The 17173-nt window shown below is 30.0% G+C and overlaps 3 protein-coding genes across 6 annotated transcripts; 2 read left to right on the top strand and 1 right to left on the bottom strand.

Moving 5' to 3' along the window:
• The first annotated feature begins 689 nt into the window (after positions 1–689).
• Positions 690–4605, top strand: LOC126770029 (protoheme IX farnesyltransferase, mitochondrial). Of its 2 annotated transcripts, none has more exons than XM_050489151.1 (8): positions 690–951; positions 1315–1443; positions 1635–1848; positions 2041–2236; positions 2434–2609; positions 3468–3647; positions 3883–4017; positions 4129–4605. In XM_050489151.1, exons 2-8 carry the CDS (start codon positions 1333–1335, stop codon positions 4389–4391), a joined length of 1275 nt encoding a protein of 424 aa, XP_050345108.1. In that variant the 5' UTR covers positions 690–951; positions 1315–1332; the 3' UTR covers positions 4392–4605. The 2 variants fall into 2 exon arrangements, with proteins under 2 accessions (XP_050345108.1, XP_050345109.1); XM_050489152.1 differs by having other exon boundaries at positions 690–992.
• LOC126769946 (FACT complex subunit spt16) lies at positions 4580–12998 on the bottom strand. Of its 2 annotated transcripts, XM_050488977.1 has the most exons (18): positions 12797–12998; positions 12610–12720; positions 12270–12431; positions 11612–11911; positions 10826–11241; positions 10586–10730; positions 9971–10130; positions 9271–9279; positions 8492–8731; positions 7942–8140; positions 7449–7846; positions 7065–7278; positions 6442–6696; positions 6209–6356; positions 5995–6127; positions 5508–5793; positions 4945–5139; positions 4580–4828 (listed from the first exon to the last, which is right to left on the bottom strand). In XM_050488977.1, exons 1-18 carry the CDS (start codon positions 12863–12865, stop codon positions 4822–4824), a joined length of 3447 nt encoding a protein of 1148 aa, XP_050344934.1. In that variant the 5' UTR covers positions 12866–12998; the 3' UTR covers positions 4580–4821. The 2 variants fall into 2 exon arrangements, with proteins under 2 accessions (XP_050344934.1, XP_050344935.1); XM_050488978.1 differs by lacking the exon at positions 9271–9279.
• A 2439-nt stretch (positions 12999–15437) lies between these two features.
• LOC126770048 (DNA repair protein RAD51 homolog 4) lies at positions 15438–17124 on the top strand. Of its 2 annotated transcripts, XM_050489187.1 has the most exons (5): positions 15438–15794; positions 15865–16075; positions 16164–16341; positions 16637–16759; positions 16827–17124. In XM_050489187.1, exons 1-5 carry the CDS (start codon positions 15538–15540, stop codon positions 17048–17050), a joined length of 993 nt encoding a protein of 330 aa, XP_050345144.1. In that variant the 5' UTR covers positions 15438–15537; the 3' UTR covers positions 17051–17124. The 2 variants fall into 2 exon arrangements, with proteins under 2 accessions (XP_050345144.1, XP_050345145.1); XM_050489188.1 differs by lacking the exon at positions 16637–16759.
• Positions 17125–17173: the final 49 nt, after the last annotated feature.

Below are 17173 nucleotides of genomic sequence, written 5' to 3'. Positions count from 1 at the left end.
GATTTATTGAAGCATATCAGAGTCTAGAGTTGCCAAGAACTAAAAAAAACGTTGCAATTTTTTTATTCGTTATTTTTAAGAAAATGTATGAACATTATCAACATTATGAAATTGCAATAACGATAATTAGCAATTACTGATATGAGGTAAAGGAGACAAAATATGAAATAAAATTATTAGAGCAAATTTGTAAATACAAGAGAAAGGAAAAGAAATAATATTTAGTAAGTAAAGAATATTATTACAGTTATTTATGCGATAAATAACCGTAAAAAATATGATAGCAAAAAATTAATTATATTATTTTAGAAGCGAATTTTTTGAATACCTTGAGAAGTTGTAGTGTTTTCAGTATCTATCGTAATTTTTGGTTAATAGTATAAATCATATTTTTTTATTCAAATGGTTTTAATAATAATAAAAAAAATCCAAATTTAGAATTTGTAAAATCAAACGATGATTGTTTAATCAGATTATTTTTACGTAACTAATCAAAAGTATATGAAATATCTTCATTACAGTGTTCAGTGTTTCTATAATATTTATTTTAAATTCCTTACATTTTACCCCTCTAAGCTGACAATTCAATACAAAAATGCACACTACAAAACCAATATTTGTGCCAATAAAAAAGGAATTTGTTTTGATCTAGCAACACATTTGTTGATTGTGTCATTATGTCATATAGTTCTCGTTCTCCTGTCAACACATGCATAACGTATTTTATAGAAATAAAAATAATCTAACAAAGAAAATATTTCTATCAATACTTTTACATTGTAACCCAATTGTAACTACAATGTGGGAATGATGTTTAAAATATAAACGCCCTTCAGTATTCAGTAAGGTTAAATAACCTATAGTGTGTTGATGCTCACAATTTTCATTAACATTCTGTCTAGCAGTATTCCTTCTTACAATATTTTTTTCTGGAAAAAATATATTTAATAAGTAAGTAAAAATATTCCGAGCTATTTTATTTAACTAGAATTGTAAGCGTAAGATGTTATCTATAATTATTTTTGAGATTTTGGTTATCAAAAAAATATATATTTAATTAAAATGATGAAAATCATGGATTTGGTAATAACTTTAAACGTCTTAATTCATTATTATATGTATAGGAATGGCTAAAGAAGATAATTGGACATTTTGTATCATTTCATTATTTGTATAAAATATAGTCAATAAATTAATATTCTTATTAAAAACAAACATTAGATAGTTATTATATGCAGCATGTACCATTGTTACAAATGTTTTTTTTTTCAGTGGGTTTCTTAATTATCAGTTTAAAGTTGTGTATATTTTTAGGATGCTGACATAAAGTACATGTGTGTCAAAACAATTAACATGTCATACTTAAGGATCTTGCATTGCCATTTATGCCTTAAACATGGAACAGTCAATTTATGTCCAAAGTCAATGCTCCTAAAAAAATGTGTAAGCTTCACTTTTATACATATTATTATTGTTATTATTATTATTTCTCATACTGTTAAAATATTCATACACCCATTAACAATTCATTAATTGACTGGTAGCATAAATTTAGCATAACATAATTTTTTTACAATATTATGTATATTGTAAATAAATTTTAATATAAACCCTAATATTCAATGTTTTTATAGAGCTATAAACCAATTCAACAGCTGGCAAATATATCTTTATCCTGTCATCTTAGTAACAATTCACCCTTAACTACTCAAACTGCAACTACTTCCATAAAGAAGAAAAGTAAAAATGTTCCACAAGATACCAGAATGTGGAAAGAAACTCCGACTCATGATGTTAAGAATAACTTAGTACAATATTCTATGATGCTCTCCAAATTTCGACTGACTTGTAAGTACTTGACATTTTGTAAAATATTTGAAAATCACGAGCTATATAATAGCTCTTTCTATGAATCCATACTAAAAAGATACTTATGTACATATTATTTCAATTTGAGTCAATAGATAAAAAAAACATTTCAATTTAAAACTTTATTTTGGAAATATTCACTTGATTCTAATTCCAGTTATTTCTTTGCAGCCCTAGTGGTAATGACATCAATGGCGGGTTACACTCTTGCACCTGCTCCATTTGATTTAACAACATTTGCTCTATGTACTGTGGGTACAGGCCTCGTGAGCTCTGCGGCAAATTCTATCAACCAATACCATGAAGTACCTTTTGATGCACAGATGTCTCGAACTAAAAATAGAGTGCTTGTAAAAGGATTACTAGAGTAAGTTTTTTTTTTTTTTTTTAAATATTTTAAATTTTACAGAAATGTATAATAAGTAAATAATATGCTAGCACTAACATTTATTATTTGATATCAACAAAGATTAATATGATTAGTGGATAATATTGAAATCTTGAAATTAAATTTATAAAATTACATTTAATGTGTAAATAGTATATTTATATTTTTCTTTTCAGACCAGTACATGCTATTAGTTTTGCAGCAGCATCAAGTGTTGCCGGTCTAAGTGTATTATATTTCGGTGTTAATCCCTTAACAGCAGCACTGGGTGCTGGAAATCTTGTTTTATATTCCTTTATATATACACCATTGAAGAGAATATCAATAACTAACACATGGCTTGGCTCTGTTGGTAAATATTGTTATGTAGTGCGCTTATTTATTAATAAGTGTAACAAAACTATGTAACGCACGGTATATTTGCATTATTGGCTTGTTACCAATTTTTCTCTACGAACAAAGGAATAATTGCATTTAATTTTTATAATTAGTTCTAAAACATAAAATCATTCTACTATTGTAATTCAAGATGATGAATTGTCATGTTTATATACTAAATTTATTGAATGGTAGATATAAGAAAATGATATATATATGACATAATCTAGTGATTATATATATATATTTATATGCTTTAAATAAGCTTTTTAGTTTTGTGATAGTACTAGCTCCAATTTCGTCCTTTGCAATTTGTATAGTCCAAATTCTGCATGTCAGATTTATACAAATCAAATCAGTAGATTCTTTATTCAAGTAGGCTCATAAAGTACTTTTGATAGATGTGATAGAACTACAGTTTGCCAGATGGATTGACATTCATGTTTATTGCTTCATTCGAAGGCCTGAAGCTATAATTATATTCTATTATCTGTCTCGACAAATCAACTTTTAATCAATGAGTATATATATAATTTTTGTGAATAAATGTTTCTTAAAAGCCAATATTTTAAATAATCATGTTTGCATGCTTAATCATGGTCATCGTATCTTTAACTTACACATGGAATTAAAAATATTTTTCATTGATAATAAATCCATTTCTTTATATTTTAATTGTCACCATATAGTCATTTAGGAAAAATACATGTTAATAAAAATATGTTTGTTCATCTGGAAGTTCGAATTTATTCTATGTAATTCAATATTTGATTTGTTTAATGTTTACGTATTAGATCACTTATGTATAAGTAAAGATCGTGTAATTCTCTAGTTGGTGCAATCCCACCCTTAATGGGATGGGCCGGTTGCGCTGGTGGACTAGACGCGGGCGCGCTAGTGCTAAGCGCGGTGCTGTATTCTTGGCAGTTCCCACACTTCAATGCACTTTCTTGGAATCTGAGGCCCGACTACTCGCGCGCCGGTTATAGGATGATGGCGGTCACTGACCCTGGTGAGATTCTTGAGACATATGGATTCATTGAAATTATCACTTTTCATGTAATATTTATTAATCTGACTTATTTTTAAAAGAAAACATGTCAATATTAAGTATTCATAAAAATTAACAGCAAAAATGAAATTTTCAGTAATAGGCTTTTGAGTTTTGATGTATAAATAATGATACTATGTTCGGTATATACCTAAGATAACTCTTATTTTGTAAACATAGTCTCATTAAATTTCAGCTCTATGTAGAAGAGTGGCTTTACGACACACGGGCTTGATAACAACGACATGCATCGGTTCTTCTTATCTTGGAGTGACAAATATGTGGTTTGCGCTTGAGTCCTTACCACTTAATATTTATTTTATGTACTTAGGTAAAGTATTGCTTTATAAAAATAATGGCGTGTAATATTGTATTTGTTATAAATTACTAATATTGGCTCAGACTGCTTAGATGTAATAATCATCTTTTGTTTTAATTTCAGCATGGCAGTTCTATAAAAAATCAGACAGTGGCAGTTCTCGGAAACTCTTTAGATTCTCTCTGATACATTTGCCAGCACTAATGTTACTGATGCTAGTCAATAAAAAATATTGGAGTTCGAGTAAGGCAGAAGAACATAATGACACTTTAAAGATTCAAGATGTTAACAAACATCCGGAGTTCGCAAAAGGAATTACAGTATTGCCGAGGAGGCCTGTCGTCGCGGCGCAGGATTCAAATATAGAAAAAAACGCTAACGCTTAGTTAATAACTACGAAATAGTAGATATTTTTTGTAAATAATGTACAATTTACATTTGTGATTTTATTTATAGAATTGAGTGTAAGATAATAAATCGCTGGTTACCGAGATTGTTACATGGTTAAGTTATATTTTGATTACAAATCAATTAGATGCTTAATAGGTAAAATCATGTAAATGAAATAGACAAATAATAAATCCTTATATTTATTTTGTTTTTGTTGGTATCATTTAAATTAAAAATCACTGTTGGAATTAGAGGTAATCTACATACATTCAAATAACATTCAGACTTGATTTAACATGAAAAAGACGGAGTGCGTGTAAACACAATTAACAAATAAAATGAAATGTAACACTAACATAAGCCCACTGTCGGCTGCAACACCTTCGGATCATCACAAATTGAATAACATAATCCTTCTTCAATGTTTTATTTCCTGAAAGTAAACAATTTATATTAGAATTTATTTACTAATACTCATAAATTTATGAGTGTATAAAAATAATAATGTTGAACTAGAAACAAAATAAATGAAATAAAAACTTCATTTACTTCGCTTTCTTGGGATTGCGGTCGTGATCCCGGCTGTCGTCGCGTGACCGCTTCTGAGACTTGTGGTCGCTGGAGCTGTGCTTCTTGTGGTCGCCGTTTGACTTGCTGTGCGACTTATCCCGGTCGCGACCGTGATGTGACTTATCACGATCATGATGTGAAGATTTATGGTGTTTATCGCGGTTCTTTGATGGACTGCAAGAAAAGAAGTGACAAGTGTTAATCATACGTTATTTGTTTAGCTAATATGGTACAATATGTAGAAAAACAAGCAATTAAATTATTGAAGATTTTTATTTTGAATACACTAACTTATTAATACAGCCAAAACAAATTCAACCGCCCATAACGAGATGAAACATAAAATGACTTAAATTTAAAATTTGTTATACTCGACCAAATTTTTATCAACAACCAAAATCTTTTAGCAATCAACATCTGTTTTATTTACACCTCTGCTTACGTTTGTAAAAAATTTGTTCCTAGGTACAAAACTATTTGTTTTAATGAATACAACTGACCTTAGCAGCACAGTCTAATATAAGTCAATTAAAAACACTAACCTGCTATTGCTATGTTTGGAAGGACTCTTATGACTTGAACTCTTGTGATTTGAACTGGAACTCTTATGATTCGAACTCGAACTCTTATGATGTGAACTCGAACTCTTGTGGTTTGAGCTCTTATCGTGTTTACTTTTCTTGCCCTCTTCTTCGTAGGGTCGTCGATCGCGGCCGCCCTTACGCTTGCGGTCGAAGTCTTCTCGGTCGAACGTGCGTTCCTTTTTATCTTCTTCGGCGGCTTCGCGTTCCAAATCCGACCAATCTTTGCCAGATTCTTCATCTTCTTCTGTGAGATAGAAAATAGCCCATTATAAAAATTATTATTTACATTCTTTGATAGAATATCTTATTACTAATAAATAATTCGCATTAGATTGTCAAACCACATGTAAAAACGTCTTGTTGATTTGTTGTTTATAAGAAATATATTTATTTTTATTTGTTATTATTTTCCTTGTCCTGATTAACTTAATTAAATTTAGCTTACCTCCTTCACTATCGCCCGAACCATCTGACACATCAGATGCTTCTGAGTCATATTCAGAGTCATCCTCTGATTCTTCCTCTGTTTCTGCGTCAGTGGGTTCGTACGCATCATCTTCTTCTTCAGAGTCTTCCTCCTAAAATAAAATTGTTATTTTAGTAATATTAACAGAAATATTTTATATTTATTTTTATATGAATAGGTAAATTAATCAAACCTGCTGCTCATTCTCGGCGTCCGATTCCGGGTCTAAGAAGGACCAGCCTCCATTATCAAAGAAACCCTCAATGTCGTCTGTTATGGTCTTCATGACTTTCGTCCAGTTCAAAGACTGAATACCTTCCGAGTAACGGATGTCACAAGAGCTGAAAGTAAAAAATATTTAGATACTACAGAACCACTAATTAGGATTTCAAAAAGTCAGTGATAAAAAATAAAATAAACACTAACTTGAGCCATTCCTTGACATGGTCGAGCATGTTCATAGGGACAGCGTTTACCATGGCCACCTTCTTGGCGTAGTCTTTAAAAACGAACACCATATCGAAGTTCTTGAGATGGAACTGAACGCGCTCGAAATGTACGAGCTCGACATCCTCCAGCGCGATGACGAATGGCGGCCACTCGGTAAGGTTGACGAGCGCGCCCGACGTGGGCTGTAGCAGCACTGTGCTTCGGAACGGGGCACCGGGGAAGCCCAGCTCCCTGCAGGCGAAACAAGCATGACTCAGTACTGACAGTACTTAATAGGAAAATATTAACAAAAAAAATATGAAAAGAATACGGTTTCATAACATTTCTATTTCTATCAAGTTTATTTCAAATTACACGCAGTCTACTCGTAACAAGATGTATTACGACTACTCTTATTAGTAGTATTGTTCACAATACCAAATATTGACATATAACATTAGCTGTACCCTACGATACATACGATAACAGTTTGCAATGTTGGCCGTCGCTTATGGCTGCAAAAGCTTAGTAGCTATATGTTATATGGCTCAAAGAAACTCCTTAATAAATTATTATATAGGAGTCTTCACGTATTGACGATAAAAAGAATCGCGTGTCACCTGAATGGCGTGTCGAACTCGACCTCCTGCTTGGTCATGTTCTCGACGCGCTCGCAGAAGCTCTTGAAGGCGACCTTGAGTTTGTGGCGCAGCTCCCGCTCGCTCTGCTCCGCCGCGAGGTCGTCCCGGTCGTGCATGTGCTGGTGCTTGCCGAGGTCTGTCGTGATCTCTCCCACCTCGGTGTAGAACTGAACGTCCACATGTTTCTTCTTGCCTGCAACAGACCCGTGCCGTAAGAGGACTACTCCATCTATCACGTATCTAATATAAAGCACGAAAATAGACCAATTTTGACAGTTTAATGGCATCAATTCTAACTGATCTTTTTCTTATTTTCTAAATCGCATTTTACAAAAATCTTATTATTAAATAAAAAATACACACCGAACATTATAGCATGTTTCAAATGGAAGTGTAATAAAATTATCATTTCACCATCACACGGTTGAAAGAATGCATTCTTTATATTATTGTACAAAATGTCCACTTTGTCTCCTCTTACTGATGTAAATCTAAAACCATTTGAATGTGCTTCTAGAGACCCGCTCATTCGCTTTGTGACTATATTAGGTCTTATGTACAAATCTTTAAGTTTTGGATTTCCTTTACTCTGCGAAAGCACTAATGTGTCCTGTTTAACAAGATCCTCCTTTTCCCTCTCTTCGGCTTCTCGAGTTTTAAATTTTTTCTGTACTTCTTTTATAAGTCTGAATCCAGTGTTTAGATTGGATGATGGTGGTGATATTTCACCTGGTTCCTTTGTGTTTGTACTTCGATATGTACTGAAAGAGATGAATCACACATATGATTAATAGCCATGCAAATTCTTTAATATTACTGGAGCTTACATTTGTAATTATTCTGTGCATCAACTTACACTTCTTTAACAAAGGTAGCATCAGGCTGTGCGTAGTTCCCGCCCTCGTTCCTGCCCATAGTGGCTCCAGGGTGGAAGAAGTTTATCCTGAGGTATGTGTAATCGCCCTCCACCGACTGTGATATATTCTTAATTGTAGATATATGGAATGGTACTGGGACGCCGAAGATAGGCAGAATTACAGTTTCGTATTTACGATCTGAAATATTAAATGTTTAGTAAATTATAATAATATAATAAATAAAACGTAATAAAGTAGTGTAAATTCAGTCATTAATATTAAAAACCAGATATATTATGTGAAATATATTTATTTTTCCTTATATAACATGATAATTTAATTTTCACTATAAATAACTTTTTTTTTCATTTGTTTAATCATTACTCTTATTATCACAGCAATACAGTTTTAATTTTTTTTATTTTGTAAAAATAATAACTGAAAGCTTAATTGTATTAATGTACGAAAGAATTACGACATAAACTGTTTGTTTCCTAAACAAAAATATTATAAATTATTTGAGGAAATGAAATAAATATATTTACTTACCGACATATAATTTCAGCTCTTTAACTTCATTTTCTCTAGGCATTTGACTGACGGTTTTGTACGAAACTGTGCTCTTCCGTATCTTTTCACTGTCTTTACCGCTGGACTGTTTCGCTAACCTCTCTTTTGCCTTCTCGTTGAGAGCTATCGCAAGTTCTCTCTGATGTTCTTTGCGTTTTTCTTCCGAAGAATGTTCAGTTCGAAGCTTGGATTCCATCACAGCAGTTCTTTTGCCTCGGCCTAAAAATGTTGGCTGAATAATGAAACAATTCAAATACGTTTTATTTACGTCTATTTTTGAATGTGGACTGATAAAATTGTATAAAATAAGACTGCTTTGTATGATTCTTATTTTATGCTTAATTGTTATTTACTTCAAATCAGGGACTATATTGAGATTACATTGCTTAATTCGATTTTTATATGGCCACATCAAAAAGTCGTAAACATATATAACATGCTTTTTATTGTTACATATGTATACGTTAAAAAGGTTAAGTTAAAAATTAATACATAATAATTTGAATTATAAACATAATTTAATGCATTTAAGTCATAAGAATTTTTATTTACAACCTTTTAAATAAAATATTATATACAAATAAGGTAATAAATATATTTCGTTTTAAAAATATATATATAAAAAATAGAATTTTCCTTCACTCTTAAAGTAAAAAGATTAGTCACATATGTAATTGCTTTGGTTTTATAATAATATGCTAAACAAATTTTCATGTTAGTATCAAAAATGCATGCGTAAAAGTTATAAAAAAGCTCACCTCCATTTTCTATCCATCCGCGATTGCATGGAAGGAAATAAAAAATATATGAAACAAACATGTCACATTAGAAAGTCAATATTTACAATGAAAATTAACAGAAACTCTTTCATATAAGATTTGTACAATGTTAAAAAATAATTTGGCAAAATAATTACAAATACAATATTGTTTATATTTATAAATTGTTTTTTTTTTTATTGAGAAAGAGAAGAACATTGACATTCCAAAATATAAATTTTGGGAATTTTTAAATTTGTAAAAATTTTGTTGAATACACCTTAATCTATAATTAATACAAAACTGATTTCTGAAATGACATCATTTTGCATGACATTAATCATTTACATTGTATATTCAATCATTTTAAAATAAATTGCAGATAAAAGGAATTTATTAACAAATCAACATACGAGTTTCGTTTAAATATATGTTAGGCTATTTACAATTTTATACATGACAATTATATTATATTTTATACATGGTAATTGAAAATTTTATTTAAGTAATCAATTTAAAAATTGTTTTAAGTTAAATAGATAGCAAAAAAGGCCCCAAATTGAACACATGATAAAATGTTAATAGTTAGTCAAAAAACTGATAAATCTGTGAAGTTTGCTTTGATTATAAATAAAATAGTCAAACATCCCTATATATCATTGAATTAAATCAGCAATTTTATCTGACCTTACATACTTACCCAATATTTCTGTTTTGTTTTCCTTTTCTTCTTCCTCTTCTTCATCATCATCTTTAAGGAAGATACCAATGTTCTTAATTTTTTTCTTAGACAGTGTAAGAAGTGATGCTGGCTGTTCCTCATTTACCAGTACAGTGTCCCCAACGAATAATGCATATGTCTAAAAATATGTTAATAAGCTATAGTATCCAATCAATGGTTGATTTTTTGCGAAGCCGAGGCCAAAAGAACCTGAAAGTTTTGCCGAAGCCGAAGGTTTCTAGTATGCGTGATCGAGGCTCACACTGAGTTGCGCCGGAGGCCGCCATCGCGAGTAGTCAATTTAAAGAAAATAAGTTTGTACATGCATTACTAATTCTTTCGGATTTGGCGCTTAATAGTTTTGGTTGGAGATCGTTTCGGTCTTCACTAATGATCTATCACCTTATTAATTTATGCAAATAAATTTCAAAATGATCTTTATTTTTATATACTACAAGTATATATCACAATAATAATGAAACTCAATAGCAATATCTTATAAAGTTTTTTGAATAATAATTCAAAAAAATTCAATTGAAACTAAAACTAAGTAAGTTATAAGCAATTGCGTTTAGTAGTTAACATTTTTTGTACCTTTCCTTCTTTTTCTGTTGCAGCACTGTTACTCAAGTTGGCTAAACCAATATTTATATTAAATACCATGCCTTTTCTTGCTACAATTGATGTTTTTGGACCAATCACAATTGAGCTCTCACGAAACTCTATACCCATTGCAAAACTATAATGAGAAAATATATTGTATATAACAGATAAAACTATTAACTACATAACAATGACAATGAGCTACCATTATTACTTAAAGAGTAAACTTACCCAAATGTTTTTGTAAGGTTATCAACAAGTTCTGGTTTCTCTTTCTTAGCTAATGCTAAACCAGCTTCATAAACTGAAGACAGCTTGGCACCAGCCACAAGATGTTTCATAACTTCCTCCTCTATGTTTAAGAGAAAATTGTAATTGCTTTGTACATGATCAGTCGGATTGACTAACAAAGTACGTACAATATTAGAACAATATGACTTATATCTTGCACCCAATGAACAAACAATGGCACCAAAATGAAGATGGTTTTTATCAGATACAGCACTGAATTTGAGACTGTAGTTCCCTCCCGATTGAATGATAGGTGGATAGCACATATCAACTTGACTTGTATCCACTCCCGTGACATATTTCTTATCTGATATGGCAGCTTCGACACCTTCAGCTAATTTCGAATGTTTTACTTTCTGTAAATGAACAGGTAATAAAATATTACTTTTAATTATATTAAAAAATATATTGATCAAAAACATATTTAAATATTCCATTATTCTTCATTCATAATTAAGAATATTGTAAAGTATATGGCATCACAAATGGCAAATTCAATTTTTTACATATATTCCAGAAATTATAATAACAATCTAAATTGATGAAATCTTACTAATATACAGTATTATTTTTATTGCAAAAAGTTACTAATCAATTGTAAATACTTGTAATATTTGAAGTGCATAAAATCAACATATAGATACAAGTATTCATAATAAATATATAAAGAAACATAACGAACAATATAGGTATATGATATATTCAAATTTAAAACAAATGTAATACCTTATCTGAATCAATGATTTCCATAATTTGATCTTTTAAATACTTTGTGAACACATCAACTGTGACTAAGCAGGCCTTCTTTATTGTGATAACTTCAGAATCCTCCTTAGGTGCCATTAGTAATGCTACTGAGGAGCTGATGTCTATACTTTCAAACTTCTCTGCTTTCATAGCAGTCTTCCAGCTTTCACAAAACTCACCAGGATAGCTGTCTTTAGCAAACACTCCAAGTGTCTTTCCCGATTTGGATTTTTTAATCTCTTGTACGAGCTTACTGAAATTTTCTTTGTCATGATCGTTCTAAAATCAATAATAAATATTGACATATATATATGCTTATTTTTTAGTAATAACAAATAAATAATATCCTGGGACATTTTACACACACGGCCATCTAATCCCAAATTAAGCTTGTACAAAGCTTGTGCTATGGAAACCAGACAACTGAAATACTAATAATACTTTTTTTTTTTTTTTAAATACATACTTATACAGATAATTACACTCAGACTCATGACAAACAGACATATTCATACACACAAATGTCCGTCCTTGGTGGGAATTGAACCCACAACCTTCGGCGTGAAAGGCAAGTATCTACCAACCACGCCAACCGGCTCGGCTAATATTTTCATTGAAGGTAATGAAAAGTACTTACTCTGTCTCTTATAAGAAGTTTAACAGGAGGTAGATCTGTTTCTTCTTTGCCATTTTCAATTTGTCTTAAAAACTCTATTTTCTTTTTACTTGCCAAAAAACACATGCTCTGTTCTGTAAGGACGGTGATCGTATCAGGTAGCTCATATCCAAATAGCCAAGTCTGACAAATAAAAATAAAAAAAGTAAATTATTGACAAAGTATGAATCACAAACTGTTATAAATATACTGTACTGAGAATAATTTATAATTAACATTACATAAAATTTACATAAATAATATTACGAAATATTATATTAATATCTTTCTGCGCACATCGTAAGTACTAACAAATGCAAACCTGTAACGCGGTGGATTTGCTGTATAGTGTATCCTCGTCAACTCCAACGCAAGAGACTAAGCAATCAACTTTAGCAAGCACATCGTCACTTTTAGAATCCGCAGCAGCAGCCTGTAAGAGTAAGCATGTTTAAGAAATCAACAGAAACAATCGCAAAGACATAGCGATCATGCTTATTTTGACCAACCTTCCACGCCGCGTATAGTCTTTTCATACGTCTATAAAATGTTTCCTTATCAAGAGATATATTAGACATCGTGAAAATTGTTTTGTACCCTAACTACTAGTAAGATACCATGTAACGACTCCTCAGAAATGAAATAAATATGAACGTTTTCTCTACATTACAATATTACAAATTTTGACAGCAAACAAGAATGGCGGGCGTTTACGCTTTATTTCTTTTTTTTTTTTGTCTATTGAAATGTTTGGATTCTAGTAAATATGCTTTTAAAATCATCATCATTATAGACTATCGACAGTTTTATCTTTTATGAATCAATTTGCCTTGAATGTCTTGTGGATGATGTAATGAAAGGCAATTGAGTATAGATATATGTATTGTAATATAATTTACAATATTTAATTGTTACGACGATATTACAGTGCGATGTTAGAATGGCGACTGGCGACAGAACATATAATAATGTATTAATTGACAATGTAGCATATCGAATATCGACTTGTTTCTAGGTGCCATTATGGACAGTGATTTTTGCTTACATTAATAAAAGATAATACGTAGGCACAACACTTCCCTTCCTTTAAAAAAATAAAATAATAATAATAACATATTATGACATATGACGTATTATAAAAGTAAACAAATTAACAAAATATAATGCAAAATTTAATTACCTACTACACTTATATAAAACAAAAATATTTTTCAATCGTCAAAAATAAAATTTGTAAATTTTAATGTATATCGTGTAAACAAGAAATATAATGTCCTATAATTTAAATATAATAAACCCTTAAAAATATTTAAAAAAAGGTTATTGAAATTTGATTGGACGAATCTCATAATATTAATTATGTTAATGCTTTCCCTTTGTAGTTTATTTGTGGACTAGACATCTACATTGTACAAAGTACAATAAAATTATATATACTCTCTGAATTAAAGCGTTCTTTGTAAATAATACATATTACTGGTACGGTCTGAGGATTGAATACAGTGGATGCAGCTGCAGACAGGCTTGCACAAATCTTTACCACCAGTAATAATTAGGAAGATGAGCTTATTTTTTTATGATCTCAAAAAATCATATTTAAAATATAAAAAATACTGCCGAAATTTTTTTAAAGATATCTGCAAACATGATTATTTTACAATTTTTTAAAGTTACGAGTTCTTAAATTCTTTTCTGGAGCGACCGATCGACGCGTGACGTCACATCGCCCAAAGTCGCTCGCTCGCCCATACAATTTTGCCTGTATTTTTGCGTTATTCTTGATGTTATTTATATTTCGGTTAGTATAAAAAAACTTCATATATTTATTATACAGTACCATAACATACTAATTCAATAAATAAAACTTAGGAAAAAATATTTTTCCATATACATATTATCAACAAAAACTTTAGTATAAAAATTAGTCGTATTAATAAGTTTTTAATTTGAGGATCAAACATTTAATTTTTACAGGCTATTTATAGGTATTTGTTTAATATAAGCATAATTCAGAATGTAGGTAATACGTCCTTGATACGTTGAATACCGATAGTGTTGTCATAAGAGTTCGAATCGATGAATAATGCATTTCAACGTTAATCTTAAGTTTATTGTTAATCTTGATGAATGATGATTTTTAAACAACGCCGTATCGCCAATGCTATAAATTGAAAAAATCCTTAATGACTGTGACCCATTGTAATTGATTTTTACCATATTATGCTTCTTTGAAGGTCAAATACGTAGTCTAATAACTTTATTACGTATGACACAAATGAAATCAAATAATTCTTTATTCAAATAGTTTTATATGGACACTTTTGAATCGCCATGTTAAAATAGCCAATTAAATGTAAAGCGACCACCGGTGATCTTCTAGTTTACCTGACCGATAGGCTAAAGCAGTTGAGTCTAAAGGCCACCTCTTGGACTCGGACTCGGTCGATCACAGTTATAATCAAACTGCATTAACAAAAGATTAATTAAACAATAATAATAAGCTCACTAATATATTTCGCGTGATTCATGAAAGAATCCACAATCATAAGATCGATTTTCGGTAGATTATTTGTTAGTCTACGTGAAAATACTGCTCTTATTTTAGCATAAAATAATATATTAATGATCCTCCTAATAAGTAACTAATTAAGTGAAAAAACGTATGTGGGGCGTCAAATCACAAAGATGGATAAAATAAAAACGAAATTATCACGCGTATCGCAAAAGAGTCGCCCGCAATTACAAATGGGCAAAGTGAGGTCATAGTCAAAACTCGTTCGCAGCACGAATTATACGAGAGCGCCTAAATTGATTTATTTATAAAAAAAATAGTTTACATGATATAATTATAATTTTATCACACATGTTATGTACTAAAATAATCTTTAAATGATTATAATCATACAATACAAAAAAAATTACATTCTTTTAAATTTACATCTTCCTAATTATAAATAGTTTTTTAATATATTATTCTCCAAAACAGGGTAATCAATTAATTATAAATCAATAATTTATATAAAACATTAAGTTTCAGTGAATAGTTTATCTATTTCCTACTATCTGTGGGCTGACTGTTTTGCTGTGTATTAAAGCCATAGACAGAGAAACAAATAGAGGCAGTTTCTCTGTCTACGATGAAAACAACAGAAACCAAACCAAAGAGAAGAGAAAAGTGCTAGGTACAAAAACTTGACGGAATTCTAGATAGTAAACAAGCTACTTTTAAATTTGTTCCTTCTTTGAAAACATGGATAAACTTCAAGAACACGTTTATTTAACTGAGACTATATTAAGAATACTTAAGCAAAACCGTATTACAACAATATTAGATTTCTTACAAGAGGATGCAGAAAAATTATCAACTTTAACAAAACTAAATTTGCCACAGATTTTAGAAATAAGACAGGATATATTTAATAAACATTCCGCCAACTTGATCAGCGGATCAACATTATTTGTAAATAATATAACCTGTAAAAAGTTTATACCTACAGGTATAAATAGGTAAAAAAATACACAAATGCAAAACATGTAAAATCTCGATACATTAATTGCAGATTAAAGTATGTTTTAGTTTAGATACCATATTGGAAGGTGGTTTACCTGTTGGACTTATAACTGAAATATGTGGGCTAGCAGGCTCTGGGAAATCGCAACTTTGTATGCAATTAGCAATTAACAGTGTGATGGGATCGAATTATACAATCCTTTATATTGACACTAAAGGCGATTTTTCTGCAGTTAGGATACAAAAGATTTTAGAAGCTCATGGCTTATCACATAAGGTACTAAAACTATAATCTCCAAGCTTTCCCTTTTTTTCATAATGATAAGAAAAATACTTTTGAAAATATAGCTTAGCTCAATTTTTAGGATATGGCAGTTATTATGTTAAATATAAGAGTTGTTTATATATGGAATATAGAAGAGTTGATAAAACTCCTTGAAAATATTAAAAATGATGTCCTAAAAATTGAAAATGTGTCAATGATTATTGTTGATTCATTACCATGCCTTACATTTCAACATTTTGGAGATAATAATACAATAGGTAAGAATTTTAATTTTCACTATTATACCTTGAGTCGAGGAAAAACTTTGATAAACTAAATCAAATCAATTTAATAATAAATCTTAAAATTTAAAATAAGTACTCACTGAACATTATACCAAAAATAAGAAAAAATATTGGTTATTCTTTTTATAAGGAGTACATTACTATTATTTTATATATTTATATATTATTAACTTTACAGCCCTAATATTATAATATTAATCCAATACACTATATTGTATTCATTTTTTATTATAAATATAAACAACATATATATTTAAATTTTTTCTAGGATTAACATATTTAAACAGAGTTATAAATTATAGCAGATACCTCAGTAAAGTGTTTCAAATGGGTTTTATATTTGTTAATATTCAAACACGATGGATTGATCAAGATATTAGTGATCCTGAAGGTAAAGGCATTTATAAGAATCATTATTTATATTTAAATAAATGTTGACATCATTTACTTATTTACAGATACTGAATGTGCGTATAGTATAAAAGACTTAACATACACTGAAAAGAGAACCCGTTGCCTTGGAAAGTATTGGAAAACTATTCCAGCTTTAGTATTGGTGCTTGAAAAAAATAAACTTGAAAATAATATTTGTGATACAGTTAAAGTTTTAGTTACAAAACATATAAACCCTACTGAGGTGAAAAGTTGCTTTATAAAAGTGAATGCACAAGGAGTTAGTTAAGTTTATTCATGTTACTTTTTAAAATTATCTCAACTAGCACTTAAATAGTATCATGAGTAAGAATGGTTTTTTTATTAATGTACCTATTTATTAAATTAATTAAAAGTATTATTTTGAAATTAA

Source organism: Nymphalis io, chromosome 8 (genome assembly GCF_905147045.1).
Source record: "Nymphalis io chromosome 8, ilAglIoxx1.1, whole genome shotgun sequence".
NCBI lineage: Eukaryota > Metazoa > Arthropoda > Insecta > Lepidoptera > Nymphalidae > Nymphalis > Nymphalis io.
Note: the sequence above shows the minus strand (reverse complement) of the source record. Positions and strands in the feature narration are given on the sequence as shown.

Coding starts and splice junctions, on each gene's coding strand:
- LOC126770048 (XM_050489187.1), top strand. CDS start 15,538: ATGGATAAACTTCAAGAACACGTTTATTTAACTGAGACTATATTAAGA. Junction 16,076..16,163: donor CTCATGGCTTATCACATAAG/GTACTAAAACTA, acceptor CTCAATTTTTAG/GATATGGCAGTTATTATGTT. Junction 16,342..16,636: donor TGGAGATAATAATACAATAG/GTAAGAATTTTA, acceptor AATTTTTTCTAG/GATTAACATATTTAAACAGA.
- LOC126770029 (XM_050489151.1), top strand. CDS start 1,333: ATGTGTGTCAAAACAATTAACATGTCATACTTAAGGATCTTGCATTGC. Junction 1,849..2,040: donor CTCCAAATTTCGACTGACTT/GTAAGTACTTGA, acceptor ATTTCTTTGCAG/CCCTAGTGGTAATGACATCA. Junction 2,610..3,467: donor CACATGGCTTGGCTCTGTTG/GTAAATATTGTT, acceptor GTAATTCTCTAG/TTGGTGCAATCCCACCCTTA.
- LOC126769946 (XM_050488977.1), bottom strand. CDS start 12,865: ATGTCTAATATATCTCTTGATAAGGAAACATTTTATAGACGTATGAAA. Junction 7,847..7,941: donor GCTACCTTTGTTAAAGAAGT/GTAAGTTGATGC, acceptor CATCTCTTTCAG/TACATATCGAAGTACAAACA. Junction 5,794..5,994: donor TTCGGGCGATAGTGAAGGAG/GTAAGCTAAATT, acceptor TCTATCTCACAG/AAGAAGATGAAGAATCTGGC.